The sequence below is a fragment of the Pelodiscus sinensis genome, chromosome 1 (assembly GCF_049634645.1).
Source record: "Pelodiscus sinensis isolate JC-2024 chromosome 1, ASM4963464v1, whole genome shotgun sequence".
NCBI lineage: Eukaryota > Metazoa > Chordata > Testudines > Trionychidae > Pelodiscus > Pelodiscus sinensis.
The window spans coordinates 197819393-197837398 of record NC_134711.1 but is presented as its reverse complement, the minus strand read 5'-3'; the positions used below and the strand labels follow the sequence as shown (position 1 = coordinate 197837398).

At 42.5% G+C, this 18006-nt stretch overlaps 1 protein-coding gene across 3 annotated transcripts in view; it reads right to left on the bottom strand.

Moving 5' to 3' along the window:
- Positions 1-18006, bottom strand: part of CFAP47 (cilia and flagella associated protein 47) — a 665273-nt gene that overhangs the window by 86181 nt on the left and 561086 nt on the right. For all 3 annotated transcript variants that reach the window (XM_075913261.1, XM_075913262.1, XM_075913264.1), the window contains exon 57: positions 417-512. In XM_075913261.1, coding sequence (XP_075769376.1) covers positions 417-512 — 96 coding nt within the window. The remainder of the gene's footprint in view (positions 1-416; positions 513-18006) is intronic.

Here is an 18006-nt window from a genome sequence, read left to right as displayed (position 1 = left end):
ATACCAGGAAAAAAAATGCAGTGACCTCTAGTTTCCTTTTAGTGTCAACCACTATTGGTAGCCTTCCTTTTTAAAATGGGATAATGAAATGTTATGCTTCATGGTGTAAGATGATTGTTAAAGGATAAGGAAGGAATGACTATTTCTGTTACATAAAGCACTGTACAATTGGCATTCCCCATCATCAGGAATGGATGTGATTCTTTCTTATGTAGTAGAATTAGATGGCCACTGGTTCCCTGATACAGGATCAATTATTAGAATCACTGGAGTCAAACATCATATCACAGTGCAAACTTCTCAAACTTTTAAACTTTTATGTTTATACACACAGTGTAATTTCTTATATACTTCAAGGTCTATAAAAGATGGCACTTTGTAAGAATCACATAAGATATAATCAAGAAGCCACATACCTTGTGTTTGCTTGAGTGGAAGATAGAAAGCCAACTCCTTACTGCTGAAGCGATTCAGGACCAATGCACTGAGAGGACGTGTGATATATTCTGGATCTAATGGGAAAAAAGGGAGACAACTTTTAGACTTCAGTGTCACATTCAAGGAGTGAATTCACTGGAATCTGAAATGTAATCAAATGAGTTGTCTAATGAAAGAGCTTCACAGCTGAAAATTCTCCAAAGTATACTTTGAAAGAGGAGGTAACATTTTTAAAAGGTTTCCAACTGTTTTAATCACTTTCCTTAATATGCTGAATGTGACTGTAAATTTAAACATGGAAATCCAGTTAAATAGCTTACAATAAAAGAGACAAGACAAGCAAATTAATACCTTTTATTGGACCAGTCAGAGAGGTTGGTCCAACAGAAGACATTACTGTACCATCTTGTCAAATAGCCTGTGATCAATATGGCTACAACAACACTACATTTACAATAAGATACTTATTACTGTTTTTTAAATCAAAGGTTAAAAATGAAAATCTCAGTCAGAAAGGTACTCAATGTACAAATACATTGCCCATCTATGATCCAAATATTAATCTATGACTCATAGGACTCACGGTTCTTATTGTATGCTACCATATTCTGGATTTAAATATTTGAAGACCAGGATAAGTAGATGGATAGAGAAACAAAACAGATAAAAGATAAAACTGCACCATAAGGAAGACATCCTGCAGAAGTCAGACAAAGAGAAAACACTATTGCTGTGAAAACAGGAAGTAACTGGATCAATTACATGGCGCTGATAAGTTACTAATTCATAAAGATCCTACATATATAAATCATTGTTACGATTTTCAGATGGGGTGACAAATTTCTATTTACATTTAATCTTGAAAAGATATACGTCCACGCAAGGTAACTGGACAGTTTATGGGAATGTAACCAACAGAATCAACCTATCTGAAGAGAATGTCCTGTAGTACATTTACTGGCAGGAACACTGTGCACAGTCATGATCTGATCTAGGTAGCTAAATTACTGAGAAAGAGGGTATTTGGGATAAATGAGCAATCATATTGAAGGCAATGCAGTCTAACCTCAGGTCCTCTGAGTCCTCAAGCCAGCTCTGTTACTCTTTGGCTGAGTGACCTTAAGCAAATCACTTCCCCTCTCTATGCCTCAGTTTCTCAATGTGGAAAATGATGTGTACCTTCTTTATAATGTACTTTGGGAGCTATAAATTAAACATGCTATGTAAGAGCTAGATATTGTTATTGCTAAACTATTTCTGAAGCATACACTGAAGACTTGTAAGTCTAATCATGTGCCTGAGATCTGGTCCACTGCAGCAAGACCTAGCAGTAGCAGAAACGGTGAGGTGCCAAAATTTTCAGATTATACTATACTGCTCAAGAATATTTAAGACCAAAGCAGACTATGAAGAGCTTCAAAAGGATCTTACAAAAGTAGGTGATTGGACAACAAAATGGCAAATGAATTTTAATGTTGATAAATGCAAAGTAATGCATATGGGAAAAACTGATCCCAACTACACATACTAAATGAATTGGACTAATTTAGCGATAACCACTCAAGAGAGATATCTTGGAGTCACTGTGGATAGTTCTCTAAAAACAGCAGTCAAAAAAGCAGCAATCAAAAAAGCAAACAGAATATTAGGAATCATTTAAAAAGGGATAGAGAATAAGACGGAAAATATGTTATTGCCTCTATATAAATGCATGGTATGCCCACATCTTGAATACTGCATACAGATGTGGTTGCCTCATCTCAACAAAGATATAGGAAGAGAGATTAAAAAGACTGGGACTTTTGAGTTTAGGAAAGAGGAGAGTAAGGGGGTATATAATAGAGGTCTATGAAATCATGACAAGTATAGAGAAAGTGAATAAGGAAAAGATATTTACTTGTTCCCATAACTTAAGAAGAAGGGGTCACCATTTGAAATTAAGAGGTACAGAATATTCTCGCTATACATCCAAGATACATTCCAAAAAACGTGGACTTATAGCAAAACAACATAAAGTGGGGAATTTTTCCCCATAAGAATTAATGTAAATAGGGGGAGAGAATGCATTTTGGAACAGTCTTTACGTCACCTTAAAGACACAAGATGGGGAATTCTATTCCATAAGAATCAATGGAATAAGGAGAGGTTAGGTTCCAGAACTTATGAAATGCCACAATTCTGATTTTAACAACACTTAAACATGATATTATGACATCCTAGTGTAGTTTTTAATAAAATAATCTGACCTTGAGAAGGTGACATTTTTGCTTGTTGTTAATGATGGAGAATTAGTTGGAGGATGAGGATGAGGATGAGGATGAAGATGGGGAAGCAGGTAGAGAATGATCAACAGCCATCTCAACATCAGAACATCCACCACCTCAATGATTGGTAAGTCAGCAACACCTGCTGCATCAGTGTCAATAACAAACAACATCACGACTTCTCAAGGCTATTCAATGGTTGCTGCATGAGTTTTTTTCTGCTTTTTAATGCCAGAAAGTCCTAGGTTGAAGCTCATCTGTGAATGCTTTGGGATCCCTTTCTACCTTTTTAATAAAGAAAGTGTCCAGTGTTGTTTGCTTGGTGTGCTTAAATTTCACATCTAAAATCTGTCTGTAACATGACAAGCTATCTTGTCATGATTGCTGCTGCTCTTGAAGAACAATCAACAAGATGGTTGCATTCCTTAAGAATATCCATCATCGCCTCACATAGATCAAATATACATCAGAGGACAGGGATTGTGAGGCCAGCATCTGCTTCTTTATCTTTATCCTCATCTTCATCAACACTATCTTCTTTGTGGCGCTGTTTATCCAACTCCGCGAGATCCTTGTTATTGAGAGGCAAAGAATGAGATTCTAACAACTCTTTCACATTGTCCTATTCGACTTCCTGAAATCTAGCCTCCTTTGCTAGTTGGACAATTTCCTTATGTATGAGGGCTTCCGGAAAGCCTAAGAAGTCATGCACAGCATCAGGGTACAAGTTCTTCCAGACACTGTTCATTAACCAATTGGAGACTTCTCGCCAGGCAACACCGATGATCATAACAGCACCCATGATGTTGAATTTCTTCCAAAATTCCTGGACAGTGAGTTTTCCTTCTCCATCAGTTTCCCAAAGAAGTCTGCGGAATGTCCTCCACAAAAAATAGGCTTTGAAGGTTGTGATAACCTCCTAGTCCAGCTGCTTCCTGAGTGAGGTTATCCTTGGTGGCATAAAAACAACCTTGATGTTAGGACAGAGGGATTCAAAATCCAGGTCATAGATGCTAACATTGTCTAGGATGAGGAAATCTTGAATGTAAGATTATTCTCCTTGCAATCCTTTTTCATTTTTGGAACAAAATAATCCATAAACATTCACAGAAAAGCTGCCTGATCATCCAGGCCTTTCTGTGGGATTTCCAAATAACAGGAAGCCAAGATTTCACATAGTTTTTCATAGCAAGTGGATTTTCACTACAATACACTAGCATAATGTTTCCCAATTTTATTTGGCGATGGAACCCCTAGGGTTGTCTAAAAAAATAAAAAGGCCTCACCATGATTTGTTAAGCAACAACAACAAAAATGACTCGGTGCCGCTTTTCATTGAGCGCAAAAAAAAAAAAAAAAAAAAAATCCTGCTGCAAAAAAGCTCTGTCTCTTTAAGAGGGAGCGGGGGAGTGCACTGCACTAGCAAAGACTTCAGCTTCATGTCTCTACAGCACATGAGTTGGCTGCTATCTTTGATTTGTGTTCAAGCGCCTGACTTGCATTTGAGCAAATTTTTCCATTTTTTTGGAGAGACATAAGATCAGAGAATGGGAGGACTTATAACAAAAGGCTAGGTCTACACTGGCATGATCTTGTGCAAGAACTCTTTTGAGGAAGAGTTCTTGTGCAAAAACTCTTCCAGAAGAGAACGTCTACACTGGCATGTGCATTTGCTCAAGAGATGTGCTTTTGTGCAAGAGCATCCATGCCAGTGTAGACGCTCTCTTGCGCAAGAAAGCTCTGATGGCCATTTTGACCACAGGGCTTTCTTGCACAAGAAATTCATGTTGCCTGTGTACACTGGCCTCTTGTGGAAGAACAGTTGTGCAAGAGGGCTTATTCCTGAGCGGGAGCATCATAGTTCTTGTGCAAGAAGCACTGATTTCACACATTAGAACGTCAGTGTACTTGCACAAGAACTCACGGCCAGTATAGACAGGCAGCAAGTTTTTGCACAAAAGCAACTGTTTTTGCGCAAAATCATGCCAATGTAGACACAGCCATGCAGTTCCTAAATTAATTATCTATGTTAGTGTGGAACCGACATACACCTGGGTGACTTATAGCGCAGATGGCCTGTAGCAGTTCTAAAACAAACAAAAAGGAAGTTTTTCTTCACACAGCATACAGTCAACTTGTGGAACTCCTTGCCAAATGATGTTGTGAAGACCAGGACTTTAACAGGTTTCAAAAAAGAACTATATAAATTCATGGAGGTTAGGTCCATCAATACTTATTAGTCAGAATGGGCAGGAAGGGTGTCCTTAGCCTCTGTTCGTCAGGGGCTGGAAATGGATGTCAGGAGAAGGAACACTTGATGATTACCTATTTCTGTTCACTACCTCTGGGGCAGTGGTTCCCAACTACAAGTCCGCAGACTGATGGCAGGCTGCAACCCCCTGCCTACCAAGCCATGGCACTCTGCTAGGCCATGCCTCAGCTGAGCCACAGTGAGGCTGTCACCATGGCCCTGGTTCCAGCTCCATGGCAGCCACATGGCCTGGCCAGCAGGGTTGCATGGCTGAGCTGCTCCTGGGGCAGCCAGCCCACATGGTCGAGTGGGACTGCTCTGTGGCAGCTGGGCCGTGTGGCAGAGCAGGGCTCCTTCAGGGGGCCAGAGCTCCTCTGGAGGTTAGGGTTCCTCCAGGGCTGGCTGGGCCGTGTGGAAGAGTGGGTTTGCTCCAGGACCAGGCCTGCTCTGGAGGTGGCTGGGACATGTGGCAGAGCAGGGCTTCTTGGCCCCGCTGAGCCCTGGGGGCTGGCTTGGGGACCACCTGGTGGGGCAACTGGGGCTGAGCAGGGGCCATTAATACCCAGCTGGCTGCCATGTGTTGAGGGGACAAGCCAGGAAAAGCCCTTCAAGCCAGAATCAGTGCCCCACCACTTTCAGCCTATACTCTCCCTGGCTTGGTCCCCCTTTTCTTTTGTTTCCCTCCCTTCTTCCTCTTGCCCATAGCCCCCCTTTTCCTGCCCAGCCTACTCTACTCCTTTGCCTCTCTCCTAAAATTAGTGAAAACTAGAACTATTCTGCAAAGCATGCCATCCGTTTAACAATGCATGATTTTGATCTTCCCAGCCACACAATGGCATGTATTACGTGTGTACAGATAAAATGTAAAACAGCACATGATCACTTTACATTAATTACCAAAATAAATATTCATATAAATTAATTATCATAATGAATATGCAACTGTTTCCGTGCTGGTCTGCCAAAAAGTTTTGAATGAGTTTGCTGGTCCGTGGTATAAAAAAGGTTGGGAACCACTGCTCTAGGGCATCTGGCATTGGCTACTATTGGAAGACAGGATACTGGGCTTGATGGTCCTTTGGTCTGACCCAGTATGACTGTTCTTATGTTCTTATGAGATAATTCTAAACCTGAGCCACATGAAATGATAGTATCAAATGAATGTGGCATGTGTGTAGAAGCTGACATTGAGAATGATAAAATGAGCTGCCAAGGCAAGATGATGTTATACAGCCACTGTCTTAAGTTACCTTGAAGGTTACTCTGGAGTGTGATGTGGTCAGTGTAGAATCAGAAGTCAATTCTGAACACCATTACATAAAAATTGAAAAGTGGTATGACTTAATCTGTAATCTGAATTAAATTTATTTATTTTTATATTATCATATGGCCACTATGCAAACACAAAGAGCTAAATCTGCAGACACACAAAACAGACAAAGGGTGGGGGCCAGGGACACATGATACAAGCAGAGAGATCTGAGGAAGGACAAGAATACATTTTCTTAGCTACTATTTTTTCTTGTTTTTTTAAGTGTTAATATACTGTTTTTGTGGACAAAACAGTATTATGTTTTCAAACTACTTTTACTCAGATTAAGAGAGGGATAAAGAAACTGATAGTTATTCAGGAAGACATTCAGGAAAAACTGGCATGAAGGAAGGTCATTGCAGTCAGTGTATGGAATTTAGAACTACAAAGGTTTCCAATTTCACTAATTTAAAAAAACCTGAATAAGTGAATGTAGCGAGGATTACCTGAGGAAAGGAAACCAAGTTTTTGAGTGTGCCCATGATTTGCATGTAGATGGATGGATTTGTCCCAACTTGTGGAAAAGACACATGGTTTAAATTAGGCAAATATATTTTATAGCACCTCTATTGTACTAAAAATAGAGTATTTTTTATCTCTCTCTGTGCATATATATATATATGGAGAGAGAGAGAGAGAGAGAGAGAGAGAGATGAATGCTCTCTCTAAACAGACATATTAACATTAATTTGCTTTCATTATCCAGTCATTATAGGAGACTGGCTTCACATCAGAACCAGAGAAAACAAAAAATGCATAAAATGAAGACATGGTTAATATATTGCACACTTTCCTGTGAAATATGGTATTTTAAAAACATCCCACTGAGCCTCAGCCTATTTTACCTGATATGGGTAAAAACTGTATGATTCTGTCTAGAATGGCTGACTGTGAGGCTATTTTCAGAAGACTTAAAGAAGGACTAGTGGGGGAAATTGCCTGCTTTTCTTAAATACAATTGTCAAGTTAATGATATGGCAAGCTATCTTTTATTACAGCCATATACTGCAACAGCAGGAGCTGAGAGTTTTGTAACCTTACTCTGTAAAACTGGAGGAACTTCCTAATTATTTCCCCAAGTCTGTAATGTGCTAAATTGGTTACATCAAGTTTCTCTCATCTGAAGCCTCCTTGCTGTGATTGGGATTTTGCAATGATCACAATAAGCTTCACATAATTATTTATTCAACACTAAAGTTATTTTTTCCCAAAATGTTCAACTACCCTCTGGGGATATCGTTATTGTGAACTAATTACACTATGTACAATTAAAAGCACTGGGCAATAACTCATACTGTCCTCGAAGTGTGTGCATATCTTATAACTAAACTTACCTTGTGTTGCATTATTTTAATTGGTGGCTAAAAATTATAGTTGCAATTATGGCAAAAACACCACAACTAATATCAGCTCTTTTATTTTAAATTGATTAATCACTCTCTAAGTTGATCTGAAATAATAGTGAATTTCTTTATTTCTGAGTTTAGGCCAACACTGGCATACAAACATGCTGTGATATTTAATTCTAATATATTTTTACTTTGAGAAATAATAGATAATTTGTGGTTGACTAGTGAGTTCGTAAGTCTAAAGTTCTATTGTAGCTCATTGTTTCCTGAAACTTGGAAATATTTTACCCATGAAGCTATGTTAATTAAAGTTATCTAAGTTTTAATAAAAATATTAATGTCAATCTCCATTTTTGGGGCAAGATCATACAACACTTACACTAGTGATCACATAGGCCTTGTCTATACTGAGGATTTTGCCATTACTTGTCTAGTACTGGAACAGTATGAACCAGTTGAATCAGTGCAAAGTGTATCTAAATCTGTGCTAGGGGTTTTCCACTGGTCTGTAGCTACAACAACCGGGCCACCAATGGCTCAGATCACCTAGTACAGACAAAGCCATAATGGCAGTATTTATGTGAGTACAAATTGTACAATCAGGTCCTTGTTATGTATAGAAAATTGATGTGAAATGTTGGGCCCACTGAATTCAACACAAAATTCCCATTAACATCAGTGAAGGCAGAATTTAATCCCTGGTACATATAAAAGTTTTATGGTTTCACTTTCTGTACAGATATAAAAAGATAGAGAAGTGCTAGAGTGGCAGTGTTATTTAAAATTCATAAGTACAGAAACAGTGCTTATGACTGTTCTTGGTTTGGTAAGACTTGAGAATAAAAACAATCAGTCTGCTATCCCTTTTTAATCTGATCTATATAAATTAGCTATAGATGGAACCAGAAGAAATTCAATACTGAATCATCTGTGATGTTTGTCAACCAATGAATATTGTAATTTGCCATTTAAAGCCCTTTTAAACAGGTTTTTTCATACATCTCGGGCAGAACTCCTCGTATAATAATTATTGCTTCACAGTTCTTTTCATGTTTTGAAAACCACGATAAAGCCAATTTAGTATGAAAAAAATCCTCTAACACACTAAAATAGTTATACAAGTAACTTCTGTAAGTTTTGATGTTTAAAGCTCATACATCTCTAACTTAGATGCCCTATTTCCCCTCTTGCCAAATGTAATTATTTTAAGAAGTTTCAGAGGGGTAGCCAAGTTAGTCTGTAACAGGAAAAACAATGAATAGTCTGGAAGCACTTTAAAGACTAACGAAAATGTAGATGGTATCATGAGTTTTCGTGGGCACAGCCCACTTCTTCAGATGACCGGATATCTGAAGAAGTGGGCTGTGCCCACAAAAGCTCATGATACCATCTACATGTTTTGTTAGTATTTAAAGTGTTAGACTATTTGTTGTTTTTTAGTTTTTCTCTTACGTGTTACCTGGTTTGAAGCACAATCAAACAATTCATTCTGCATGCTTAATTGCCATTTTATGTCAGTTCCCTCATGTAGCTGAGTTCTCCCCCTTCCCTGTATTGTTCTCTTAATAACCCTTTCAACAAGTGTGGTAAGAACAATGCAAGAGCATGTCTGCTGAATAAAGGTATTAATTCTTGATGTATATTTTAAAGCTATGCTAACTGAAAGGCTTCAGGGTGTTAACAATGTGTGGTCTTACGCAACTAAGTCTACTATTGTAAAGTACAATTTATTCCTGTTCAATGAGACAGATTTATGTACAAACCTGTGTAGATCTGTTTTCAGTTATCAGATAGCACAGTCATTTCTAACCTTAGGAATAATATTTTTCAAGAAAATAAAAGGTTTAAAAAACCACTAGAACTGTTGACCCTCACTCTCCGGGCTATAATAATAACGGCTTAAGTCTCAAGTTATGTCTACAATGCAGAGTTATTCTAGAAAAATGGCCATTTTTTCTGGAAAAACTATACTTACGTCCACGCTGCAATTGCATTCTTTCAACAGAAAGTCAGAAGAACACAGGGATTTTTCTGACAGTGGTGAACCTCTTTCTATGAGGAAGAAGCCTTGTTCCGAAAGAACTCTTTTGGAAAAAGGCATGTGTGGATTGGGAAGAGGGGTTTTTTTTCGAAAGAAGAGGCCTCCAGGAAAAAGCACATGTGCCCTAGTGGTCACTCCATAGTAATCACAACTTAAATGCGAGATAGCAGCCAATCAATGTGGATGCTATTTTTTGAAAAATCACTTTTTCGATGCACTTTTGCTGTGTGGATGCTCTCTTTTGAAAGAAGTTTTTCTGGAAGATCTCTTCCAGAAAAAGTTTCTTCCGAAAGAAGCCTGTAGTCTAGACATAGCCTCAGTCATCATTCAGGTAGTTTTATTATGTGATATGATAATAAAAAGCCAATGAGACCATACATTTTAAAGCATAAATTTGTACCAAAATATCCAAACCCCAAAATAATCTTTCCTCTCAAACCCAGATTTATATCTAAAATATTTGTATTTTAGTTGGAATTGGTCCTGCCTAGAGCAGGGGGCTGGACTTGATGACCTTCTGAGGTCTCTTCCAGTTCTATGATTCTATGATTTCAGACATATATTATAAATGGTGAATACTCTGGTGGTTTTATATGGACTTTTTTGATTCACTTGTATATTTCTAATTATGTATCTTCATTATGGTAGGACCTCCAACAGCCAGGATGGGCATTTCAGTTTAAATCCTTTTAAAATAAAATGTAGACCCATTGCATACTGGGACAGTAAAGTCAGGGAATAATGCTCAGTTCTGGGTATACAGGCAGTCCCCGGGTTACGTACAAGATAGGGACTGTAGGTTTGTTCTTAAGTTGAATCTGTATGTAAGTCGGAACTGGCGTCCAGATTCAGCCGCTGCTGAAACTGACCAGCGGCTGACTACAGGAAGCCCGAGGCAGAGTTGCTCTGCCCCGGGCTTCCTGGAATCAGCCGCTGGTCAGTTTCAACAGGCTGAATCTGGACACCAGTTCTGACTTACATACAGATTCAACTTAAGAACCCCAGGCGTCCCCAAGTCAGCTGCTGCTGAAACTGATCAGCGGCTGATTCCAGGAAGCCCGGGGCAGAGCAGCTCTGCCTCGGGCTTCCTGTAATCAGCCGCTGGTCAGTTTCAGCAGCGGCTGACTTGGGGACGCCTGGGGCAGAGCAGCTGGGGTGCTGCTGGGTTGCTCCAGTAGAGCCGCTCCTCGGCACTACTGGACAAACCCGGCAGCACCCCAGCTGCTTTGCCCCAGGCGTCCTGATTCAGCCGCTGCTGAAACTGACCAGCAGCGGCTGAATCAGGACGTCTGGGGCAGAGCAGCTGGGGTGCTGCCGGGTTTGTCCAGTAGTGCTGAGAGTGGCGCTGCGGGACCAACCGGCAGCGCCCCAGCTGCTCTACCACAGGCGTCCCGAGAAAAGCCTGGTCTGCTGGGGAGGGGGGGAGCACTAGCTGGGCCCCCCCCAGCAGACCAGGGAGACGCAGGCGGCGGGACCAAGACGCACCGCGGTCCGCCGCCCGGGTCCTCTGCGTCTCCCTGGTCTGCTGGGCCCCCACCCCCAGCAGACCAGGGAGACGTGGAGCAAAGCCGTGGAGGACCCGGGCGGGGGGACCGCCCAGACGCGCCTGCAGTCCTGCCTCCCGGGTCCTCCGCGGCTTTGCTCCGCGTCTCCCTGGTCTGCTGGGGGTTGGGCCCAGCAGACCAGGGAGACGCGGAGCAGCTTTTCTTGCCCTGGAGGATGTGGGTGGCAGGACCGCAGCGCGTCTAGGCGGTCCTGCCGCCCGCGTCCTCCGGGGCGAGAAAAGCCCCATTCGTAAGTGCGGATCCGACATAAGTCAGATCCACGTAACCTGGGGATTGCCTGTATTATTGTCAGAATGACAGAGAGAAATGGGACAGCATTTATAGAAGAGAACAAAAATTGTTGGAAGAAATATCTGGCTTGAATTGCAATGAAAAAGTATGGGGCAGTATTGTTACATTTTGACTGTAGGTATACACATGCAAATACTTACTAGGATGGGTGCACATATCTGCTCCAGTAAATCCCTGAGAGATCAGCACTCTAGTAGTTCATAAGTCACCTATCTTACCTCCAGCTATTGTAAGAAACACAACTAAGGAAAAGAGGTTTGGCTACACTACCTCTACAGCCTGACAACAACTTTCAGCACTTGGTTGTTGGGGTCATAGGCTTGTGAACAACACAAGCACTTCAACTGCAACAGTAGATTAGATGGGCACAAAATCAAGTGATTTCTCTTTTCCTTAGCTTTCTTTTCTGAGCCTTGCTCCTCTATTGCTCAGAATCTGGATTTTTGAATGCAGGATCTCACCTATGAGGTTACAACAACTATAAAGTTAGTGTAGTGGCAGTTAGTAGTGGAGTGGTACTGGCATGCTATTTCTTGATCAGATGACTATTAAAAATGATGTCCCAATGCGCTCAGAGCTCAAAGAGATTTCATGGGCTTCAAAAAACAGAAGATAGCACAGAATGGTGGTAGGCTGTCATTTATTATTAAAGGGAAGTTACTCACCTTGTGCAATAACGGCAGTTCTTTGAGATGTGTGTCCCCATGGATGCGTCACTGTTGGTATTGGGCTCATCCAAGTGCTGCATATCAGAGATCTTTCAACCAGTATCTGGTCAGGCCGTGCATGCACAGTACGTGGTGTGTACAGTTCATGGCTCTGGACTTCGCGCATGTGGCCCGACTCTCCTCAGTTTTCATTGTAACCACCAGTTTGTGTGGAATAGATCTGATGAAGCGGGGAAGGAAGGGTGGGTCGTGGAGCACCCACGGGGACACGCATCTCAAAAAACTGTCATTACTGCACAAGGTGAGTAACTTCCCTTTCTTCTTCGAGTGATGTCCCCATGGGACCTCCACTATTGGTGACTCTGAAGGAAACCCACAGCGTGGTAGGTGGGCTTTGGATTCTGAGTTATGCACAGATGCAAGGACCACCTGGCCTACGGCGGAGCTCATCTCCATTCATGGGGTGAGCATAATCCATTCATGGGGTGAGCATAATTATCCTGAATTGTTGTTTGCGGAGATATGTGTTTAGGTGGCATAGGTCTAGGATGGGTCTCCAACCTCCTTTTCAGTAAGGAAATACTTTGAGTAAAAACCCATGTCCTGATGTTGTTCGGGCACCCTCTCTATGAAGCGTTATGTATAGGAGGTGGGGATCACCGGAATGAGTAATGAATGTGACAGGAGCATTCCGGATACCACGGAGTATAGCGGGAATAGTGTGATTGGTGCTGCCCGTGAGGCATAGTTGGTCTAGCTAGGGAGAAGTGTTGGAAGGAGAATACACTCCTGTGGTTGTCCTCGTAATCAACGTACTGTGAAAGGACTGGCAATTTCAGTGACCGAGGGACATGTCTGGATGGTGGCTGAGAGCATTGCCTGTGAAAGCTATCATGTGATGATCTCTAACACCTTCTCTCTCTTGGCATTGGGGTGTCATGGCTGTGACAATAAGGAGGACTATAGACAGAGAGGTGGCAACAAGAAGAGTGTTCCCATGGTATCAATGCAGGTGAGCCTGCTGGAGGGTGCATCGGTGCCAGTGGGGAAGGCCTCCATTCTGGGCTGGGAGAGTGAGTCAATGGTCTTTGTGGCGGGGTAAAGCAACCCCGCTCTCACCCGGTGCCGGAGGAATTTCCAGAGCCGAGGCCAGTTGGCACCCGTGGGTCAGGAGCAGTGGGACTGGACTTTGAAACCCCGCTCGGAGCTGGGGGAAGGGCCGCGCAGAGAGCAAGAGCCCCAGGAGCAGCCACAAGCATGGCGCTGGGGGGTGACATCACACGCCAATGTGGCGTGATGTCAAACCAGTGCCGGAGAGGAAGTGAGGGGAAAGGGGAGGGGGAATTGGCATGACATCACCCTCTGAGCACTGAGGCGGGGAATAAGTGCCAGCGAGAGAATAGGGACGGGAGGAGGAAGTCCACCAGGGAGGTGAGGAGACACCCCACCCCCGCCTTTTCCTCAACGGAAAGAGAGTAAATAACTCAGACGGAAGAGGTAGGAAGTGGCCCAGGGTGGGATCGCGGAGCCCGCGAGCAAATGAATTTAGGGGCTTCTTCCCCTTTTGCTAGGGTAGGGAGTCAGGCTCCCTACCACTGGGCTGGGACTCGGGAGAGTGGGCGGGCCCAGGTCCCCCTCCTCCACCATCAGAGGTCGAATATTGGCACTCAGGCCAATGTGAGTATCCATTGGGTATAACTGTCAAGTAGAAATCGGAAGGAACTTATATTGTTGAGAGTTGTAGAGGTGACGGGGGGAGCACAATAAAATCGGTAATTGAATGAAGTATGACTTCTTACAGTCTGGCTGATTTTGACTTCGCCTTCATCGGTGCCGGTGTTTCGGTCGGCACCTGTGGTGTAACTGGTGTCGGTGCTTTGTCCGGTTCATGGATGTCCAATCTCATTGGTGCTGAGGGTTGTGGACTTTTCTGTTTCGGCTTCGCTACCGTGTAGCACAGGATCATCCAGTGCTGAAGGTGCCTGGCTTGTCTCCCTTGCTAATACTGGGAGGTAGAGACTGAGTGGCAAAGATTAGGGCAAGCCCTTCCATTTCCTTTGTTTAGCAGCAGTCTCTTGCTGAGAACTCCCCTCTTTGGCTGTTTGTGGCTCTAGTGCCTTATCACAGAATAACATGTGGAGTCTAAGCTCCCTGTCCCTCTGGGACCTGGTCATAAGGCTGCTGCAGTGAACACACTTCTGAGGAACATGTGTCTCTCCCAACCAGCAAATGCATGACCTGTGGCCATCAAATATGGGCATAGATCATTGGGACATTTGTAGCATTTTTTTTAACCCCAGGAAAGCCGGGCATTTTGATAGACTCTTGTTGTTTTGTTTGTTAGGTATTAAGTCTGTCTTTCCCTTGTTCTTTATTTATTTTTTTATTTTTTTTGAGGAACTGGTATGAGGGTCAGTTGTAGCTGCACTGTCTCTGACACGGTAACTATTTAAATAAGAAGCAGGGTTTTTTTTAAAGAACAAATTCAAAAAAGAAACAATTATAACTATAATTCTTAACTAACTACACACTAATTTCTTATCTACAGGATTGTGAGAGAAAGAGAGGATTGGACTCTGTCTGTGACCAAGGGCAGTATGCAGTATCAGGTAGCACTGCATACTGCACGTGCGTGGCCCGACCAGATACTGCTTGAAAGATCATCAATCTGCAGTGCAGGGATGAGCCCGACACCAATAGTGGAGCACCTGCAGGGACATCACTCGAAGAAGAATTATTTATTTTTGCTTGGGAAAAACACAAACTTTTTCTGACAAGTAAGGGAACAACTTATTCACTCAACTGTGTGTTAGTAAAAATATTTAGTGTGAATGTGTATGTTTGTATTATATCTAGCGTTAATTTTCTTTTATAGCTCTAAAACTGCTATACCTAGAATCACAGCCAGTGACATAGCCCTCATCATAAATCTAGTTACACCACAGCACATTCTCAAAATCTTTTGTGGGAGGTTTGAAAAAGTATATTTGAGAACAAAAACTATTTAAATAGAAATACAGAAAAATTCTTATGGGATCAAAGCCTCTACTTTCTGTTTAAAGCAGATGCTTCTGTTACAACTGACACTCTATGTATGATTAGTAATTCAAAGCTACCTGATATTGCATTAAAATTTGGAACTCAAAGCCTATGACTATGCTTCATATAGTTTTGCAGTACCATTCTCTCTGCACTTACATGTAATACACCTGTATCAAATCACTCTAATTCACTGATTTCTACCTTCCAGTAGCACAGAACCTGGTCCAAAAGGTATTTATAGAAGAACTGCTCAGTAATAGCAATTATAAGGCATGAAGAACTCCTACTGAAATCAAAAGTTAGTTGAATGTGCATTTCTGAGTGCTGACTTTGGTACCATACTGCACACTCAGTATATGACAGCATTGGTCTCAGTCTTGCAAACACTTACAGGTGTTGAAATATATTCACATAAATAGACACAATGGAGTCAATCAGACTACTCACCTGAGTAAAATTAAACACACTTAAGTGTTTGCAGGAACAGGACCATGATGAATAAAGAAAATATTTTAAATTAGAACTTTAGCAGTCCCTTCCATTCCTATCATTCTATAAATATTTTGTTATTTGTAATGCTTTAATTTTCATGATCTCAAAGTAATCCTGAATAATAAAACAATTCAGCTTCATGAGTCTAAATTTATATGAAGAAAAAAGGTTCAGGGGGAATTAAATGCCCCTGTTAGGGTATGTCTACACTACCCCGCTAGTTCGAACTAGGGGGGTAATGTAGGCATACCGCAATTGCAAATGAAGCCCGGGATTTGAATTTCCCGGGCTTCATTTGCATAAGCGGGGAGCCGCCATTTTTAAAATCCCACTGGTTCGAACCCCGTGCAGCGCGGCTACACGGGGCTCGAACTAGGTAGTTCGAACTACCTAGTTCGAGCCCCGCGTAGCCACGCTGCACGGGGTTCGAACCAGCGGGGTTTTAAAAATTCAAATCCCGGGCTTCATTTGCAAGTGCGGTATGCCTACATTACCCTCCTAGTTCGAACTAGGAGGGTAGTGTAGATATACCCTTATATAACTTCATATAGTTTTGCAGTACCATTCTCTGTACCTGTCTCTGTAAATGAAATAGATTAACAATTGCCTACTCCATGCACAGGTGAAGCAAGTCACTAAATGTCACTGGACACTCAGGAAGACAGATAAAAAACAGGAACATCAGAAAAGTCAAGCTAGCCTGGGAATAAAAAGCTGACTAGCAAGCCTAATATGATTTTGGAATAAGGTCTTTATGGGAACTTTGGTTGCTATGGCAATGGTATTTATACTAAATGCTAAGATAGATGACCCAGAGTGCCTAGCATTAAATGAGGATATTGATATAATGGACATCATGGAAACTTGGTGGAATGAGGATAATCAATGAAACACAGTAATGCCAGAGTATAAAACATACAATAACTAGAAGAAACAACAAATAGTCTAGTATCACCTTAAAGACTAACAAAACATGTAGATGGTATCATGAGCTTTTGTGGGCACAATCCACTTCTTCAGATGACAAGAGTGTTAGAAGTCCAGATCCAAGATCAAATACGAAAAGGGTGGGGGAGGAATAAAAAGAGGAGAGAGACACTCTGAATAGATAAGCTTTGGAGGGATAGCCAAGTTAGTCTGTAACAGGAAAAACTTAAAAATAACAAATAGTCTAGTAGCACCTTAAAGATTAAATAGTTACAAGAGGCTGATAAGAACCGTTAGCACCTTCATTGGCTGGTTGGTTGGTTGGTTGGTTGGTTGGTTGGTTGATTAAGTCATTAAGATGTGGAAGATAATGTGTGAGCCATCCGATATCCCAATTCATACCATTTGCATAAGAATTAAACTTGTGAATGAAGTTAATTTCCAACCCTTTTCTGTGTGTTTGACTTGTGGAATTAGTTTGAAACAAAATGATGACTTGGAGATCCATTAATGAGTGTCCAGGCAGATTAAAGTGTTCTCCAACAGGTTTTTGTGTATTGCTCTTTCAGATATCTGATTTGTGTTCATTAATTCTTTCCCTTAGAGACTGTCCAGTTTGACCAATATACATTGCAGTGGGGCATTGCTGGCATAGATCACATTAGTGGATGTGTGTAGAGAATCAGCAAGAATAGTGCTTTGGCCGCGTGACAGGGCATCCCAAGGACGAAACCGAGCAAGAGTCCTGAGCCAACAATAACAACATCTGCCTGAGTCAACGACCTTCGAGAATGCTGTGTTTGGGACTGTGAAGAAGCACAGTTTATGAAAAGCAGGATGTGGACTTTTGGAAAGTTTGAGAGGGTATAAAGATAGTTGTAATCTTGCAATAAAACGATTTCATGCTTGCACCGGCCGGAGTCCGTGCCTTCATACACCACAGATGTGCAGTTAAATGAGCCTAAGGAGCTAAGGAGTGTACACTATTGTATATACCCGTGGTCCCCAACACAGTGCCCACGGGCGCCATGGTGCCCGTGGGGGCATTTGAATGCGCCCGCCAGGTGCTCGGGGCTGGCCTGGCCCCGGGCACATGGCGCGGCGCTTTCGGGGAGCGTCGGCCCCGGGCGCGCGGCGCTTGCGGGGGGGAGCGCCGGCCCTGGGCGCATGGCTATGGGGGGCCCCGGCCCCGGGCACGTGGCTATGGGGGGGCCTCAGCCCCGGGCAAGCGGCTATGGGGGGGCCACCCCCGGGCATGCGGCTATGGGGGGGGCGCTCCCGGGCACACAAGTGTCCCTGCCCCCTGGCCCCCGAGCGGGCGAACGGCCACGCCCCCTGGCGCCCGACAACCTCAAAAGGTTGGGGA